Here is a 19,226-nt window from a genome sequence, read left to right as displayed (position 1 = left end):
GGCCAAGACTCCCATTGGAGTCCTATACTGCCTAACCATTGTTGGGGGTCAAAGTTTTTCATTTTGTGGGACCGCCACTCAATGAAAAAAGCATATGCCCCAGGCCGAATTTGAACCGGCACCGCCAATAAACATCAAATTAGTAAGGCTGTGTCTTAACCACTGAGCTATGGGTAGCTCCAAGTATATAATGCTCGTTTCATCATTCCCTAGCCTTGTCACAAAACTGAGGCTGAGACTTTACAAGTCTAAAAAAAAATGACAACTATCTACTCAGAATAGTCTCAAGTATTGGTATAAAACATAATTAAAATTTTAGATTGACATACATCAATCACTACAACACTTTTTACTTCTGTCACAAGGATTTCAATCATTCCCTAGTCCGTTTATAAAACTCCCTCTAATATACTCAAAGGAATTTTTTGGGCTGAAAGGTGATCAGCATTTTATAAAAAAGAGAATAATGCTATCTTCATCTTCCATCCAAAATTAAGTGAAATAACAGTTCATGTAATGATTCTTTACTTATTGTTGCAATACTGGCAGTTCGGAAGCATTTCTTTTGAAATAAGATAGGAGTGGGTGAGCCTTGTGTGATCTATTCTCAGCCTGGTCAGTACAACTTCCTCTCTACGGCATTTGCGGCTGGAGGTACCCCAGGGCTTGACGTCCTTTTTAATAATTTTCAGTTTACTCCTTGGGCTTTCATTCCACAAAGATTGCCATTTATCTTTGATTCCTTTTTCAAGTGGTTCTCTCATTTCAAATGGAGTTAAAATTGCCTTACCCCGTCCCGTGATCGGCCAGTTCATTCCCTGTAATTCCTACATGACTTGGAACTCATATAAATGTAACTGACATACCCATATTGTGTAGAGTGTTTAACTAAAAATGGACACAGGAAATTTTCGGAGTAATTAGGTACTCTATTTCCTTTTATCACTCCTTAGTCCTAAATGTTTACTCCATATAAGACTTTTTTTTAAAAAAATCAATATCTCTAAAACTAGCATGTTAACAGTGTGCCTGCTTCAAGATGTTATCAAGGAGCATTCCCTGAAAACAATAACAAAAAAAATTGATTCAATTGACTTTCATTTTCAAATTTTGTTAACTAAATAGCACCAAATTTAGAAAATGACCCATATACTGTTTTTATCTGCAACTTGATCAAGATAAGGCAACATAATGTTGTTTTAAGGAAAAACAGCTTTCTCTAATGTTGATGCAATACCTAAATGGGAAGTTATTTTTATAAATTGCCTCAAGATTAATTGAGTGATGTTTATGGTTACTGTACTGTTTTTATGAGTTACATCATGATGTGATATAAGGGTTCTTTTCATTAAACAATCTATCCAATGCAAAAAATAAAGTTCAAAACGGACTTGTATTTCCCCCAAATTAGTGAGTACAAATGCTTCGGCTTTATAAATGAGTACAGATGATTGATTGTTTTAATTGTAAGGAAGTATATGAAGGAATGGAGTATTGAAGAGGCTGTGGAGGCAATCTATGAGTGCAGCTTGAAGGTAAGGTCTTTTCCATTTTTGAAGACAGGCAAATTATAAGTGAAGACACAACTGACACCCAACTTTCCTTTGCTCGATCACCCATTATTGGGTGGGTCTCCTCAGTCCCACTTTTCTATCATTCTTCCCAGCCATGGCTGTTTAGATGTGAGATGGAATTGATTTTAACCAATTAATGAGGCCTAATTGAATAACTTTGTATATGTGTATTAATAGTTGATATATAATGAAATATCTATAATATAACTGTGATTTCTAATATTAGTTTCTACTTTAGCAACTCCATATTCTAATTATTATTTTTTACAATGACTCAATCAATGTAGACTGTGGACAATGTGAAGTGGTGGTCATCTTATGTTTTGATGTCACTCAATAGAGTTCTACTAAAACAGTTGTGTTTTAAAAAATTAAATGAAAAAGATAATCTTTGTTACTACTTTGTTCTCATCCACAATTATTGTAACAATTTATACGAAGAGAAGATGGTTGGGGGGTGCGGTCAAAATATAACACAAATAAGTTGAAGTAACTTATGTGTGTTACGGCGTGGAGTACCAGGGGCCAGTGGACAGCAAGGAGAAGTTGGGTCCCTCTGTCGCAAATGCGGCAGATAGTCTGTAACACCAGCCCATGTGCTGGGAAAATGCCCCAACAACTCCCTCCTTATAACACACCGGCACCATAGGATCAAAGAAGAATTGATGAAGTTCCTAGAAAGAAAAGACTTCACCTGCTTTGAGGAGGTTTATTGCGTTAACACCGACGGATCCCTAAGATATGCCGATATTGTCACATTTACAAAAGCCCAGATAGAACAAGGAGCACTAGGTGTTAGCATTGGGAATATTGCAATCTTGGCAGAGAATATTATTTTGGACTCCCTGGGGATAATAAATCATCACCTGCATGGAAATAAACTGTAGTTTATTCATTGTTTTATTTATTTATTTTAGTAGGCAGACCTGTCGATTTGTGCGTTTTAAATTATTTATTCATTAAATTATATTATTTTTATTATTATTATTTTAATTTTTTTTTTTTACTAATGTAAAAATGTAAAAAATAATATGTAATGTAAAAAATAATCTGGTATTTCTTTTAACCAACTTTTTATTATATTTTCCTTTCAATCTATGTATTAGTTTTGTTTTGGTAAAATTTATTTATTTGTTTGTTTTACTGTAAACTGATCTGCTGTGACTATTATTTCTCTGGTTTGATCTCACACTACCACCAATAGTGAATTTGCTTAGCGAGGTACTGGGGAGGATCTGAGAGGGGGAATTCGGGAGAGTGAATTTATCGATCAAATGAAATAAACAAAAAGGAATAAATTGAAATCTTTCTATTTGGTGTGTATACTAAAATTTGTAATTGTAAAGGAAAACTGTGGGAAAAAGAAAAAAAAAAATGTTTTCTTTCTATTTTATTATACCATGTAAAAATATGTAATTTATATATGTCCAATCACGGATTGATAAGTATGCTGTGTAATGTAGCAACCCGATGTATTTGGGCAGCATGAATAAATAAAGGATTTCTCTCTCTCTTGACCGCATAAATAAATAACTTATAACATAAGTAAATATAACACAAATAAGTTGAGGTAACTTATTTGTGTTACATTTTGACTGCACACCCCAACCATCTTCTCCTCGTATAAGTCATGCACTGTCAACTATCTCTCATGATTTTGTAACAATTTAGTTAATGGCTTGATAAAACAATTGTGTTTTAGAATGAAATAGCAATGAAAAAAAATCTTAAGAGAGGAACCTTTGTATCATTATTTAAACTCAAATTTCCTATGCTGAATGCAGAATAGATATAAATAATAATAACACCATAATGATTTCAGGCATCAAAAAAAAAATTTAAAAGTGGCCTAAAAAATGAAGATTAGATTTTTGACAGACAAGATAAATAAGATAAGCATAGTAAAGCCAGGCAATTGATCTTTCTACGAAATTGAAAAGGAATTTTGAGAAATAAAAATAAATAAGACATTGTGTAATACATTTATTGATACATGGAATATATGTATTTTTTTTTCCCTTTTCTCACACCCATGTGATATCATTCATTTGTAAGTAAAAGGTATGGAAAAGGCACCTAACAAGGCTATTTACCTACATATTAATGATTATATTTCATCGTATATATATAATTATACATACATGCCTCCTGCATAAATATAATTATACATATATAAGAGATGAAGCACAATAACTATACAATGGAACACTTAATTTTCTTTTTTAAACACCCAACATAACATTTCTCTGTATCATATACAAAATACTTCTTCAAAGCTTTAATGTTTTTCTTCTTCTTATATATTTCTTGCAATAAGAGACTTTGATTTTTTCTTTATAAATTACATACAATTAGTTTAGAACATGGGAAATGGTCTCTTAACACTTATAATACGTTAAAACATAACACCATGTTTACTTTGGTTGAAATGACAATATTTTGCCAGAAAAAATCCAAAGAATTTTTCGAACTCTACTTTTATGTACAAGGATATATTGGTCCGAAATAGATATTGTATAATTCTATCTCGTATGGAAGATAGAGGAGGCAGGGGCACAAAAGAAGCCATATTCATTACAAAAATACTCAAAACTGTTTAAAATCTATATTATCAAATATAGAACAATTTAATTTTTTTTTTTCAAAACTGGATCCGGAAACACAATACCCGAACCAGTTAACAAAGTTCTTGAACAATCAAACACAATACGTTTGATTACTACTTTTTTATAATTTATAAAAAACACTTAATTAAAATTAAATTATTGATAAATTTATTACAAGCAGTAATTAAAAGTGTATAAATTGTGCTTTACACCTTGTCTATGTGATGTTTCTAACTTAGAAGAAAAACATGTAAATATGTGCTTATTAACGATAACATATATATATTCATATATTTTTTTTTTTTTTTAAATTCGACTACTACAAGATAACTAGTTGGAGAAATAAAATAAAAGAAAAAACATCATATTTTAAAATAGGATGACTTTAATATATTGTTAACTCTTTTTACAAACATAAATAGCATTTTTATATAAATAAATAAAAAGATAAAGAAAAAAAAAGTTAAATATTTACAGAAACTTTTGATAACAAACAAAACAGGGAAAGAAAAACACCCCTAATGGTAAGAGTATGTAAAGAATATATATATATCAGTAAAGGAAAAAAAAAGAATCAATCTTATAATAAATTAATAATCAACATCTCTATAACATCTTTAACTTTAATAATAAAATAAAAATAACTAAAATAACAAAAGATACAATAGTTAGTTACTATCTAGTTATTCTTAACATCAACATTTTAAACACTTATATAACATACAAAACATTTAAAACATATCATATATCATATCAAATGTCTAGGAATGTAGATCGGGAGGATTCTTTTGGACACCTTATCTCAAGGAAACAAAAATTCTATTTTTTAAAACATATTAATATATTTTTTGGATGACAGTGGTTAGGACCGGGGATGAGGTTGAGATGGGGGTTTCTTTAGTATTTTCTTCTGCCTGAAGTCGTAGATCTGTCGACAAAAGAATATGAGGTCACTTGAAACTTGGTAAGGAGGTAACTTATCTGCCCTGGGGTAACCATCAGGCAGTGGTGGCACAACTGTATGGCATTTCCTACCACCATTCACTAAGCTTTTGCGGTATCTATGTAAAACAAAAAATAACATACCATTAATTTTTTATTAACTAATGATTTTAACTTATACCATTGAATATAATTCCACTCACACATTTGATAAAAATAGAATGCTGATTATATGAATTATAAACTTGCTAATATATACGATTACAAAAGTGGGCTATCATCTACAACTGAATTATTGGTAATAATGATCTTAAAAATGCTGATAAGGTTTAAGCATATAGAAAAGATTTAATGTAAAGGATAAGAAGGTGAGTATAGATCCTTCTTAAAAATCAGCTTTGGGTGTGATATTTTTTTAAATATAGGTTTATAAGCTTCAATATTGTAATAATTGCTATTAGAAACTAAAAATGATTTCCCTAGAGATACTAACCGACAATATTCATGGTATGTTAGAACATAACACTTGTCTTCAATACATGCGACACTATTCGTGTCCTTATGCTTAGAGGCAAATATTTCATCAGGAGGCTGGTCAGGCAGTCTACCTTGCTCAGTATGCTCTGGCCTGTAGTACCATAGTACTGAGACCATCATTTCTCCTATATAAAAAAAAAAAAAAAATAAGTGAATAATCATGAAAATAACTCAACTAATACATGTGTATTTTTTTTAATTCTTGAAGTTACAACTGTGTTTAAACTAAAAATATAACAGGTGTATGTGATTAGGGTATCATGACATGCTAGAATTATGAAGAAATTTCCCAATGATAGCTGGTAACAGTAGCTTTAATTACTGATAAAAATTAAAATATATACATATAATCGTCATTTTTTTTATTAAAGAAGTACACATATTGCAAATTCAAAATTAAAGAAGCTCAAACTCATAAACTGCTGTTCTGTTTTTAGGAAACAGCGTTCGAAGTTTTAAACTCACATAAAAGTTGTGTTAGTTTTGAAAGATTTTATGATAAAGAAGAATTACAATCCATACATTCGAGAAACCAAACAGTAATCTGCATGAGGCTAAAAAAAACTAGTTCCAAATTCTTCATTTTTCTCAAAGTTTCACAAAAGTTCAGAAACTCATTAGAAAACTTTTTATATTGATTTCAGAGGTTGATTTGTAAAGAAACTTGAGAAGCCCTTCTTAAGTATATGATAATACGAAGAATTATATTTATTAATGTATTTGGCACAAATAACTGCGTATTTTCTTTTTTTGAGAACAGATTAGTAACTATAATCCTCATGAATTATTTTTTTTAAAAAATTGGCACAATGATTTGAATAAAATAAAACAAAACAATGTAGCAAAAAAAAAATTACCATCATCAGGGTTCTCCCACATGGCAGAAATTTTAGCAACAAATGGTAGATTTTTCCTGTGTCCGGAACGGAGCAGAATACAGTCTTTGGGTTTTATTAAATCTCCTTCCCTATGCCTCATGGCAGGAAAGCACTTCCTTACAACACCAGGATCTTCAGTCTGCAATTAAAAATTAAGTTTATAAGTTATTAAGTTTGAAACCTTCTTAAATTTAATTAATAACAAAAATTATACAAAATTTAAATAAAACACATGAAAATTAAAACCACAAAGGAATTTTGTAAAATTCTAATTAATATCTTACCCCAGTTTAAGTTTATCAAAAATTTTATGTTTCACTAACCTCTAAAACATTCCAAGGACTAAAGTTTATTAGAACACTCATTTTTGATAAAAACATTATTCTAATAATTCATGACAACATTTAACAACACTAACGTAATCATTTTTAATTTTAATTAAAAGAGCATTAAAAATAAATAATCACAAATTAGAGAAAATCAATTTTTGTGAATAGAAAAAAAAAATTACAAGAAGAAAATCTTCATTGGAGCTAAAAAGTAGGAGGAAGCATGTACATAACATAAATCAATACTTTTTTATACTTTGATTGAACATACTCATGGCTTTTAATTAAAATTCTCAATTAACTGCCAGTGGTAAACCTAAAAATCATTGATGTTATTCTCTGTTTTAGAAGTTCAATTAGATATTTTGATTGCATTTTTAATTAAAATACCTCATTTTAGCTTTTCTACCTTATTAATTATTTAAATTAATACTTACTGTTAGAAACACTTTAGCTTTAAAGCTATCACCTTCCCAGGACCAGCCATTGGACCACTTCAAACTAGGATTTTTCCGCAAGGCCAACTCAGTGTTCTTTTTAGTGTTTACTTTTATTTCAATTGTTACAGGTTCAGGAGTCGACAGGACTTCTTTTGTTTTGCTTCCTTTAATAAAGAATTATTATTATTTTAATGATCTATAATTTAGATATTCATATATACTTATATAGAATTTAGATATTTTATAAAAACAAATACAGGTTAGATTAAAGATGTTTATTAAATTGAATTAAATAATTTTTGTCATAAATTTATGTATTAATATGACGTGCACATATAGTTTACCTTTTTTACTGTTCTGCGACAGTTTTTTACTGTTTGGAGTAGATAACTGAACAACCTTCTTTTTCTTTTTTGGCACTTCCAGTGCTTCAGTGGAAGCTCTTTTAGCAGCTTTCCTTTTTACAGTTGAAGGGGTTACAATGGCGGGAGCTGCTGGTGGAGGCTGAGGCTCAACAACAGTCAGCGTTGGGGGTGGAGTTACTGGTTTCAACAGGCCCTGAGCTGGTGGAGACCAACTGTTATTGCGGGCTGTAGAAAGGGCGGGTGATGCTGGAGGAGGCATTCCTAAACAGATTCATTATTGAAGTAAAGACTACATTTTAAATAGAATATAGAAGAAAAATTGTAAGTGCTTTCCCTATAAATAATATTACAAAAATTGAATATATATAACATAAAATCTTGAGTTGCTTAGAGCTAAAAGGAGAAGAATTTTCATCAAAATTTTTTCATACAGTGATGAGTGAATATTCTTCAAATTGAGATAATGTATTCTAATAACTTGAAGATGGTGAAATACATTAACATACTGGTCCAAAGAAAAGAATTTCTTTCTTTTTTTGTGTAAGTTTATATTTAGTATTCAATGAAAATTTGTTAATTTATCAATCTAGCCTCCTACATCTTGAAACATTTCAATGAGGTTGCATATCATTAACATTCCACATTTTTCACTTATATTAAAAAATTAAAGGTTGTAAATAGTAAATGAAAAGGGTAATAGTAACAGATAGATAAGAGAAGAAATATTAAAGAAAGTACAAATAAAGAGATGAAAAAAGAAAAAAAGTATACAAATCTAATGATGAGACAGAATGTATACCTGTTTTGACGGCAGTCAAAGACAAAGTGACAGTTTGTATTGGGAGGAGTGGGGATGGCAGTTACGCCACAGTAACGAAAATAATTTGTAAAGTAAACATAGTAAAAAAGTATTTAAATTAGGTGAACAATAAATGGTAATATACATAATAGGGGGAAAAGAAATATTAATTAAAAAAAAAATAAAAAAAAAAATAGAAAAACAAAGGAAAAGTAAAGTATAAAATAATGGGATAGTATGTGTAAGTGATTAAGAAACAAAATATACCAAATGAGCGGGGATACAGAAAAGTGTAAAAAATAATAGAAAATTAATAATAAAGTAATTAATATAAGTACACTTAAGAAGGTAAAACATGAATATAAATTAAAAGATAGATACATGAATATAAATGAAACAGGAACTCCATTCTCTCTAACATACGTCATGCACCAATAGTTACCTTATTCAAACCCTTTTTATTCAACTACCTTTTCATTTTCTTAGCAGGATAAATATAATAATGAACCGATGTATATATTATTTGTAAATATTGGCACTATTTTTTTATTTTTTTAAACTATTCGCAATTACTCACAATGTAATCATAATATAATATGATAAAAATAAGCACAGCAACACTGTGTACAAGTACTCTATCCTAAGTAATGTCAAAATGAAGTTATATTAAAAAGTAATTTGACCAAGTTGTTAAAAAAAACACTGCATTAATTGCTTTTTGTATTCAAGCAGAAAATCATTTAATTTATTTTTACTCAGCAAAAATTGAAGTAAAATAAAAATTTTTTTAAAGGAAGATGCTTCAAGTGGCGGCTAAAAGGTGTAATCAGGTATTTTCAAAGAAGTAACTACTTATTTGAAATGTTTGGCCCACAACGCAGGTCATCTTCAGGACTCAATAAACATTTATGAATATTGTAAGGCTATTTGATAACAAAGGAAATAATAAAATGATCCAAAAATGAACTAAGTAAATTAAAAGAAGTTAAACTGAATAGAATAAATATATAAATAACAAATAAAGTAATGAATAATAACATTTAAAATGCACACCTGTAGTAATATTAATATTGTCATTCTATTCTTTTAATTTATTCTGTTTATTTTAAATCGAGCAGATATACTCTGTTTGTACAAGTGTACAACTAAATTTATTATTTTAGATTTTATTATTCATTGATTTATTTGTTATTTATAATCTTTTAATTTGAATTTACTCTGTTCCTTTTCCTATTATCTTATTATTTTTTTAACTAATATTAAAATTACAACGAAATTTTCTATCATTTAATTTTTTTTTTTTTAAGGAAAATTTTTTGTTTTTGTCAATATCTCAAGGTGGTTTTGTTTCTACAACAAAAATAATATAGAATATAAAAAGACAAAATAATTTATACAGATTTTTTTGAGATATTGATCCTGTATCTTCAAGGAAATTTTACTTAATTTTTTTCCACTGAAGCTAAATGTGGGACAAAGGAAAGGCTTTGTTCTCTTTGCTCTCACTTGAATGGCAGAATGGCACTGAGCTATCTGGATTATTACCTCTTGTTGTAATTTCTTTTCAGTATGTCATACAGTGCATTGGGGAATATATTACCTTGTTTTAGTGTAATAATTCTGTTTCTGGATCAGTTTTGGTGATGATTTAAGACAATGGGAGTTTAATTGAAATAAACTACTAAATCTATTTCACAAAATATGTTTCAGATTGCACAATATGACAACAGCACTAAATCTGTTACCCCACATAATTTATATGATTTTGGATCTGATGTTAGAAAGTTTATATGTTATGTTGAGTCCTTTATTAATTTAATTTATAAAATATATTCTAGGATAATAATTCTGATTAGATTAAGTGCAATTAACACATTCAATACATTAACGCTAGTCCCTTTTTAACTCAGCAACTGAATTCTGAACAAGAAATCTTTTGGATTACATTGAATAACTTTTAATGATTATTTTTTTTATTTTTTTTTTTTTTATAATTTATTAACTGTAATAAGTAATAAAATAATAAAAAAATATGAATACTCTTACCTGCTGATCCTCGAGCAGGGCTTGGGGGTCCAGGTGAGGCCCCCGTGGGCTCTGGAGGTAGAGCCAGAGCAACAGGGAGTAATGGTGCCAGATCACTTTGTTTATCCTCAGACCTCTTACTGGCACCAGTAAGAGGTCCAGTATGGACGTTTTTTGGACACGATGATTGCATAGGACAAGGACATGTTTGGAATGCTTGCTCTGAAATAAAAGAAAAAAACATTATGTTACAATAAAAATCACAAGTCAAAATAATCAAAATTTGGATGAAGAATAATCAAACCTAAGAATGCTGAGATAATAATCAATTCCATTTTCAATAATCTAAATATTATAAATGAGCATACATTGTATTTATATAAAATAATAATGTTGAATAATCAAATTTCAGTGCAAAGGTTTAGCTTTGACCCAATACAAATTAATATAACATGCTTAAAGCAGGTAAATAGAAATTTGTAAGTTGATGGGAAGAAGAATGTAATATTCTATATTCACAACCTGGATGGAGCTAAATATACACAATGAAACGGGGTAAACTAAATCCAAAGTTGAAAAATCTTATTTTATTTATAATGTGAGTTTCTCAGCATTAAATTGTAAAGAAAAACCTGTATCAATGAATATCAAACATTTTTTACAATATTCCCACCAATTTTCTTGTGATTCAATCTTCAAAACCGAAGATTTGAAGTGTAAAACCTTGATTCATAACAAAATGAAACATAAAGCTATTTGTTGTTTAAGTGGATACAGACTAAGAACATAAATGGATACAATTATAATAACAGAATGTTCCAAGGCAGAGATCAATGAAGAAACATTAATTTATAAATAAAACTCAGAGTATGAGGTATAAATTAATTCCCCTAACAAATATATTTAAAACAGTGGAAATGATAATTCAATTTAATGAAAAAATAGGACATTTGAAAAAGAACATAATTAAAAATTATAATTATGAGAGATAGTTGACGTGGATGATGAATGAGGAGAAGATGGTTGGGGGTGCGGTCAATGAAAAACACAAATAAGTACGATTAACTTATTTTATTTTATTTTATTAAGTTAAATTAAAATAAGTTAATCGTACTTATTTGTGTTTTTCATTGACCGCACCCCCAACCATCTTCTCCTCATTCGAACATAATTAAAGTTTAAATTTTACTAAAAGAATATATTGAGGTGATTCTATAATTGTATAATACATATTGGTGATACTTTTAACATGATTCTGTATTTAAAATCAAGTTAGGTAACAAACTTGATCAGAAAAAACTAATTTATTCAAGGGCTTAAATATTTCCTAAGGGTTTGCAGGCTTAATCTTATCGGTAACTTATCTTTGGGCTGTAGGTCATCTTTCTGTAGAACAGTTAGGACCAAATAATGAAGTTTAGTTAAAAATGAATGTATTACATTGGATAACTGAAAAAGCTTATCAATACCTACAATGAGTACCAAAGGTATTTGGAATATAAATAAATAAATGAAAGCTTAACGAATCTGAAGTTTCGATGTCGATACTACCTGTCCCTGGCAACACATATTTATCCAATGACGCCCCCCCAAACGCAAATAGGTGTCAAATGTATTTAGGAATCTTTTTTTTTTATTTCCCTTCCTCCTGAATTCTGCCATACGGGTGCGGAAGCAGTGATATAGTACGATGGGCTTGCGTACGCCACTGATCCCAAAAATAAACAATTTATTTTTTATATTCTTATTATAATATAATTCAATAGTGTTAGGGGAGTTCCATTTAATTTTTTTTTTGGTGGGAGGGGAGGGGGATAATTTCTAATTTTACAGAGGTGCAGCCCCCCTGGTCTCAGTTTGGGTCAGCTTCCTCTTCTTCCAGTGGCTCGCCAATTTAGGGTAGTCAAGCCATTCCCATCCGAGAAGTCCGAGGTCGAGAAGCCGTTCACCACCCACTTCCAACCAGAAAGGAACTCTCCCCTGAAGAAGGGATCTCTTCTTCGATCTAACGGGGGAAGTCTGAATCGGCGAGGTCGAAAATTCTCGACAGCTTGGCTCCATGTCGTTCCACAGCAGAGCAATCCACTACTACGTGTACTGCAGTTTCAGGAATTCCGCACGTGAGGTACCTGGGGTCGATGTTCTAACTAAAGCTCTGCAGCTTTCCCCGGAGCCCTCCGAGTCATATTAGGTTCTGTGAGGAACAGGAGTCAGGGAGGATCCCCTTAGCCTTTAATTTTGAAGGAACGGGGGAAAGAATTTTCTCGAAGTACAGACCTTCTGGCTTGCTACCAACCGTCCATTCCACTCCTCTATTGAGTCCTTCAACAACATCATATTCCATAAGTTTGGAATCTCACTGATCCTGAGTTCCTCCGGTAGCGCTTCCAGTCCCTGTATTCTCAATTCCTATTTAAGTACATCCCCCTTGTTAAACTGATTTAGTAAAATTGGGTTTTGAGGGGCATCAATGGAAGGATGTATGTAGAGAGCGATTGGTAGTATCGGTATCGAACCTTTGGGTTCGATAGGCATGCATTATTACTATAAGATCTGAAAGACTCCTTCTTAAACCATTCAGAAATTAAAAAAACCTGGCTTGCTACCCACCATCCATTCCATGATTGCTCCCAAGTTTTATGTATAATTTTGCAGAACTATAGGATATACATAAGTATTTGACTGTCGGTCGCGTTCTAGCTCTAAGAAAATACCGGTGCTTTACTTTGTAGCAAAACTAGTAAAAAAAATGATTTTTAGATTTTTTGCTTAGGTATTCTTAAGACAATGTAGTTTCCCCATAGAGAGTGATACATCGCTATTTTCTTTCATAAAACAGATGTGTCGGTATCAAACAGTACTCAATATTTTTTTTTATCAAACCATTTTCTTGAATAGTAGCACCTGTTTTGAAATTAACAATTTTTTAGTTGAAATCAACAGACATAATTTGTCAGTTGTCAGGAAGGCGAAGCGAACGGTGGAGTAGATTCTGATTTAATACTTAATAATTATTTCCTGAAATTTTACTATTTGTTCTATAATAGCCTGAAAATTATTATTTTTTATTCCAATAATTTAAAAATTTTCACGGCGCATTTTTATTTTTTGTAATTTTTGAGTTCTTTTCCGATTTTTTTTTTTTTTTTTTACAAAATACTGTATAATTTACGATTAAATATAGATTGGTTAATTGAAAGATGTTTTTTTCTTAAAAGCCGCCAAAAATTCAAAAATGGGTCGAAAAAATAGATACAGAAACAGGTTCAGTACTGGAACAATTCGTTTACTAAGTAAAGTTTCTTAATATAAAAGTTCTAAGATACACAAATACCTGATATACCAAAAGTTAAAAAAATATAAATGGACATGGAGGAGGAACAGTGTGGTTTAGTGCAGTTTTACCCCGAAGAGGATTTGGGTTTTTTTAATCTTATACGGAATTAGAGACAAATAGATCCATAATCGGTCTAAGAATAACTTTTAAGATAGTAATACTGATCAACTCGATATTTATTTACTAGGGCTTGGCTGCTATACAACTACCCTAAAGTTCTGAAAAAACACTCTAATCAATCCGAATTTAATTCCATATTTGCAGACCAACCTAGAGAGATAAATAAAGAAATAAGATATTCGAAATGAAAAAGATCTAAAGGAAAATTTGATTCTTGAATAGACAAGCAATCCACGACGATTCAATAATACGGGTGGCTTATTAAATAGAGTTAATGGTATATTCGATAGAGTAGTTATATAGAATATAGTATAATTATATAGTAGTGAGATATCAAAAAATCATTTAGGAATGCGAATCAGTAAGGATAAAACACATGCCTAAATACCTTCATAAACCTATCAACTGAGGTAAAGAAATTGTTTATTTGGAGAGGTGCACTTGACCATTTTTAAATAAAATTGAAAAATGTTGACACTCTGTGAATGAAGACTTTTATGGTCTATAACATTTATCTAAGTTATTCTTACCTAGAAGAACATGGGCGTGACGGCGTGCGAGTTGGGGCGTAGATTTAAAATTTGATGATAAACAACTTTTATTTTAAATTTAGGACAACCACTTTTAATGTACATGTGTATAGACGTCAAATTTTGGCAAGGCTGGTAAAGCTCTGTACTATAATGAGGTCATTTCGGATATAATTCTGGTACGACTTTACAATGTTAAGTACTCATTCGAAGTAAAATTTAAAGAAGTAGATAGTGTCCGTTAAGAACCACCGTAAAAAAAGTCTGAGAATGTCCCCCTAGAGCTAAAGATATATCTTCATATAATTTATAATCTATGGGAGATAAGACAAAACTTCATGTGACCGATGTAGTCTTTTTAACTTCGATAGTTCTGGTAAGTTTTAAAACTGACGATGTCCATTAAAAAAATGTCAATAAAAAAAAAGTAAAACAAAGTAATGCTCATATATCTTAGAGAGGTGTAGATTTTTTTAGTGTGTTGATGTAAGATGTGCTGTATTTTTTATGCGTATATCTACTTACTAAAAGAAAAGGAACTTGATAAAATTGATTAGAAATATATAATGACAACAGAAAAATGCATAAAGCTTTTACATATTAAATCTTCATTCGATCTTTTGTATGAAAATAACATTCAAGTAATTTAAGGTATTAAAAAAAATAGACTAATTAAGTTTTATAAAACAAAATATGTAAGGAGTGAAAAACAAACAGTAACGGTTTTCGGAAACATAAGATAATAACCATTTACAATCTAATAATTATAGATAATAATAATTATAATCATTAATATTAATATTTTTCTTAATATACTTTACTTACAATATTTACATTATTGAATGTTTATTTATTCCAACTTTAGTTATTGAAGGTACGTGGAATTGAGTCTTTCCACAAACAAATTAAATATCCAAAGATAAAAACGATGAGCGCTGATTTTGTTAAGTTTTTTTACTTCAATGCTTAAAAAAACAAGTTCTTCTTCGGAGAGAATTTAAATAAAGAAAAAAAGAAAACTAACATGGCCAAGAAAAAAAGTTAATTTTTCCAACTTTTTTTAAAAATAGTTACAATTTAAAGCTATAACAATTCTTAATAAATTTCCGACATTAATTTATGTAATATTAACCTTTCTTGTTAAAGAGACAAAGCCATAAATTAGATAAATACCGCCTCCATGCCATCTTGAACCGATTCGGACACTTGCTATCAGGCCTCAAACTAACTCTCGATATTGACTTCGTTATATTCTAAATCCCCTGGAATAGAAACATTCAATGTTAAAGTAATAACTTCTAATACTTTCTATTTAACTAAGACTCTCTAATTCCAAAAGTGTCAACAGGAATTGTAGGATAATCTTACTCAATAGGGTAAGAATGGTCTCGGATAGTCTTATGTATAGTAGTGGAAATATTCATTCAGGATAAGAACCTTACGTAAAGAGCATACCTTTATTTGTTTAGATTTTGAAAATCTTAAATCTTAACTGAACTTTACAGCGCAAAGAAATCCACAATGTAAAAAAAAAAAAAGAGGAATAAAATCTTTCTGTAGTTCATCAATCGATAAATTTTTGAAACAGTTTAAGGACACTGTATTAAATTTCTTTATATTTATCATTACAGCCCATGAAATGTCTTGGGTTGTTAATGCAAACCAAAAAAGGGGAACGAAAATTATTTTTGAGGAGGAAAAACTTTTTGATTACTTTAATGAAAACTATATACAGTTAAAAGTCTAAATTGATGACTCTGCCAACCCTAATCAGGGGGAATAAAAATTATTGACTGTTGTTATGTTACCAAAAAATTCATTTACGAGTTATTTTGAGTAAAAAAAGAAATATTATGCGTAACTTACTTTCAGAAAAATAATCAGTTTTTACCTAGACTACACAAAGAATACAGTAAATGTCGTTAAATCGAACATATTGAAGTATTTAATATCTATGTAACTGTTGATCGGTGATTCAAGTGAAAGAATTAGGTATATTATAGGGAATTGTAAATAAAAAAATATTAGAAAAATCAATATTTTCCATTTCTATAAACATGAAGCCTAGAAGTAAAAATTTACATAGCTGTGGATGGTGATTCGCAATTCCTTTTTAGTTTGTACTAAGAAATGTAATTCATAACGTGTTTAAGATTACAGCCATTCATCTATAATGATAATCATTCCACGTGATGGAAACAGAATATTTTATGAAACTCACATAAAAAACAAAAACAAATACTTAATCAAGTTTTACTCGTCACAATATATATTTCAGGTGATAGATTGAAAGCAGCGGAAAATCAATTTTTATATAAATATTTTAAAAAATAATTTTTTAAACTTTTTTTTTAATAAACAACAATAGGTGCTTCACCATGGTTCGTTTACGACTGATACAGTAAGTTGTAAGCATGGTGACCCAAAGTCTTTTTTTGTTCGGAGGGCAGTATTGTTTTTTACCTTTATTATACTTAAGTACAGTCCTCGGAAGGTTCACTGCACGTACTATTTTTTAAAAAATTCTTTCAAGTCCATAATAAAAAAGGGCTTTCTCGATTTTAATTTTTGTTTAGTTAATTGAGTATACGCAAGATATACTTAATTGATCAAGGATTTAATTGAATTCAAACGCAAATCGAGGACCGGTATGAAATATCAGTATAATAAACACTTTTACGTGATGGGAATTGCTTACGTTTCTATGACGTACCAAATAGATATTTTTTATGTTTTTTTAGCGCGCACAGAAGCTGAGGCAATCACCGAGATTAAAATGATTTGTGAGTGTACATTCCAGTGACGAATGCTCCAACAGAAAGATTATTTCTGTGGGTAATAAATAGGGAGCAGAGATGACACAATTTAAAGTCACCATGTCAAAGGAATTATGCGGGTATTTTCAAATGTTGATGAAACACCAATTGAATAATAATGAAATCTTGCGCCAAGAACTATAGCTCAAAGGAAATATTTATCTTTTTTTGAGTGGGGGAGGAGGGGGATGTGTATTTATTTTATATATTGATTAATCAAAGCCAAAATTTTTCTCCGAACCACACATTACTTAAATAATTGATTTAAGTATCTATATTTCCCATTAGGGCAGAACGTATTAAATTATGTGATGCATCTAAGTCATGATTGTATCTTCTCTACATATCTATATATTTTGATGAGGAATCTTTTTTTACCACAGCATCAACTGAGATGACATTTAAGTTATGAATGACAATAATAATTAACCAATTCCGAGACAATCCATCAATGGTCACCCATTAACTTGACAGTTTGTAATATAGAAATCAGCACCCTAATCTAACAACGTGAATTATCCAATAATAAAGATCAGTAACTCATTTTTTTATGAATTCTAAAATCATCTGTCTAAGCGCACTATAAGAAAATTTTGATTGGAGGAGTTTGACGGGGGGTGCGGTCAGCAAAGAACAACATGAATAAACAAAACCATATTTATTTATTTTATACTCATAATTATGAGTTTCAGGTCGAAACGTCGGCATAAAATAAATAAATAAATATGGTTTTGTTAATTTATGTTGTTCTTTACTGACCGCAACCCCCGACAAACTTCTCCAATCATTAATCTACGGTCAACTATCTACACCTCATCAAGAAAATTTATTGAGTCAAGCCTGTATTTGAACTGAGATCGTTTAACATAAATAAAGTACCATTACAAAGTACCATACTTCTAATTAGACCAATTCGCAACCCTTCCAAAAATGTGTGGAATATTTTAGTGAAATGGTTCGTTTTGCTGCAAGACTTTCCAGACAATCTCTTTGTTTAAAAAAAAAAACAATATTACGATTGAACATATACGGGTTATAAGTGAAATTACTAATGCCTTCTCCAATTCTTACAATATGAACTATAACTTTTAACCAAATGAATATAATTAATTCTATTTCAGGTAACTGAAGAAAGCATAAAGTAACAACAGAAAACTATTCTGAAAGGAAGACACCAAGTAATTGAACTAATACTATTAATTGCAATATCAGTCAGAATTATGAATTGTAGTTCCTAATTCTGTCACAGAAAGTTTATGAGAATGGTTGGTACATTCCTCTGAACACATCAAACACGTTCTTACAGCATTCTTCTGCACTTGACTGTCTCATACGTTTTTAAGACTATCTTCATTAACTTAGTCTTTGGGTTGCCCGTAGCACAGTGGTTAAGACACAATGTTACCATGTTGATGTCTATCGGTGGTACCGGTTCGAATCCGGCCTAAGGCCTTGACTATTTTCATTGAGTGGCGGTCCCACAAAATGAAAAACTTTGACCCCCAACCATGGTTAGGCAGTATAGAACTCCTAGAAATAAATAAAATAAAAAACTTAGTTTTGGTCTCTTTGATTAAATGTAGTTTTGAGTTGTTGTTTGGAGCATGTATTACCATGAAATTCGGGATTCCATGCAGAATCCTTTTTGCATACAATATTGAGTTTAACCGTTACTAAAAAAAGATAGAAACAATATTACCAACTATCTCACATAGACAAGAAAAGATTAGCAACTCATAGAACAACCAACTGTTGCTACCAACAGATAAAAGCGTTGAACCCGAAAAAAATTCTCTTGTATTTGAGAAGCAAGAACATTCTCACTTCCGAAATAAAACACGATCAAAAGTCAAACGAAAATAAAGAAATACAATTTATAACAAGAGAAAATGAATTTGAGTTTTTGTTCCATGTCCTCACAACCATTT

At 30.2% G+C, this 19,226-nt stretch overlaps 1 protein-coding gene across 3 annotated transcripts in view; it reads right to left on the bottom strand.

Annotated features, from left to right (window-relative positions):
* Positions 1–3,540: 3,540 nt before the first annotated feature.
* LOC106679232 (Histone gene-specific Epigenetic Repressor in late S phase) overlaps positions 3,541–19,226 on the bottom strand; it is a 531,726-nt gene continuing 516,040 nt past the window's right edge. For all 3 annotated transcript variants that reach the window (XM_067053684.1, XM_014418249.3, XM_067053685.1), the window contains 6 exons: positions 10,517–10,717; positions 7,651–7,932; positions 7,304–7,470; positions 6,517–6,676; positions 5,616–5,784; positions 3,541–5,241 (listed from right to left, as the gene is read on the bottom strand). In XM_067053684.1, coding sequence (XP_066909785.1) covers positions 5,043–5,241; positions 5,616–5,784; positions 6,517–6,676; positions 7,304–7,470; positions 7,651–7,932; positions 10,517–10,717 — 1,178 coding nt within the window. In that variant the 3' untranslated portion in view covers positions 3,541–5,042. The remainder of the gene's footprint in view (positions 5,242–5,615; positions 5,785–6,516; positions 6,677–7,303; positions 7,471–7,650; positions 7,933–10,516; positions 10,718–19,226) is intronic.

This window comes from Halyomorpha halys, unplaced genomic scaffold (assembly GCF_000696795.3).
Source record: "Halyomorpha halys isolate HHAL.00 unplaced genomic scaffold, Hhal_1.1 Scaffold185.1, whole genome shotgun sequence".
Lineage (NCBI taxonomy): Eukaryota > Metazoa > Arthropoda > Insecta > Hemiptera > Pentatomidae > Halyomorpha > Halyomorpha halys.
This window is presented reverse-complemented; position numbering and strand designations above follow the sequence as displayed.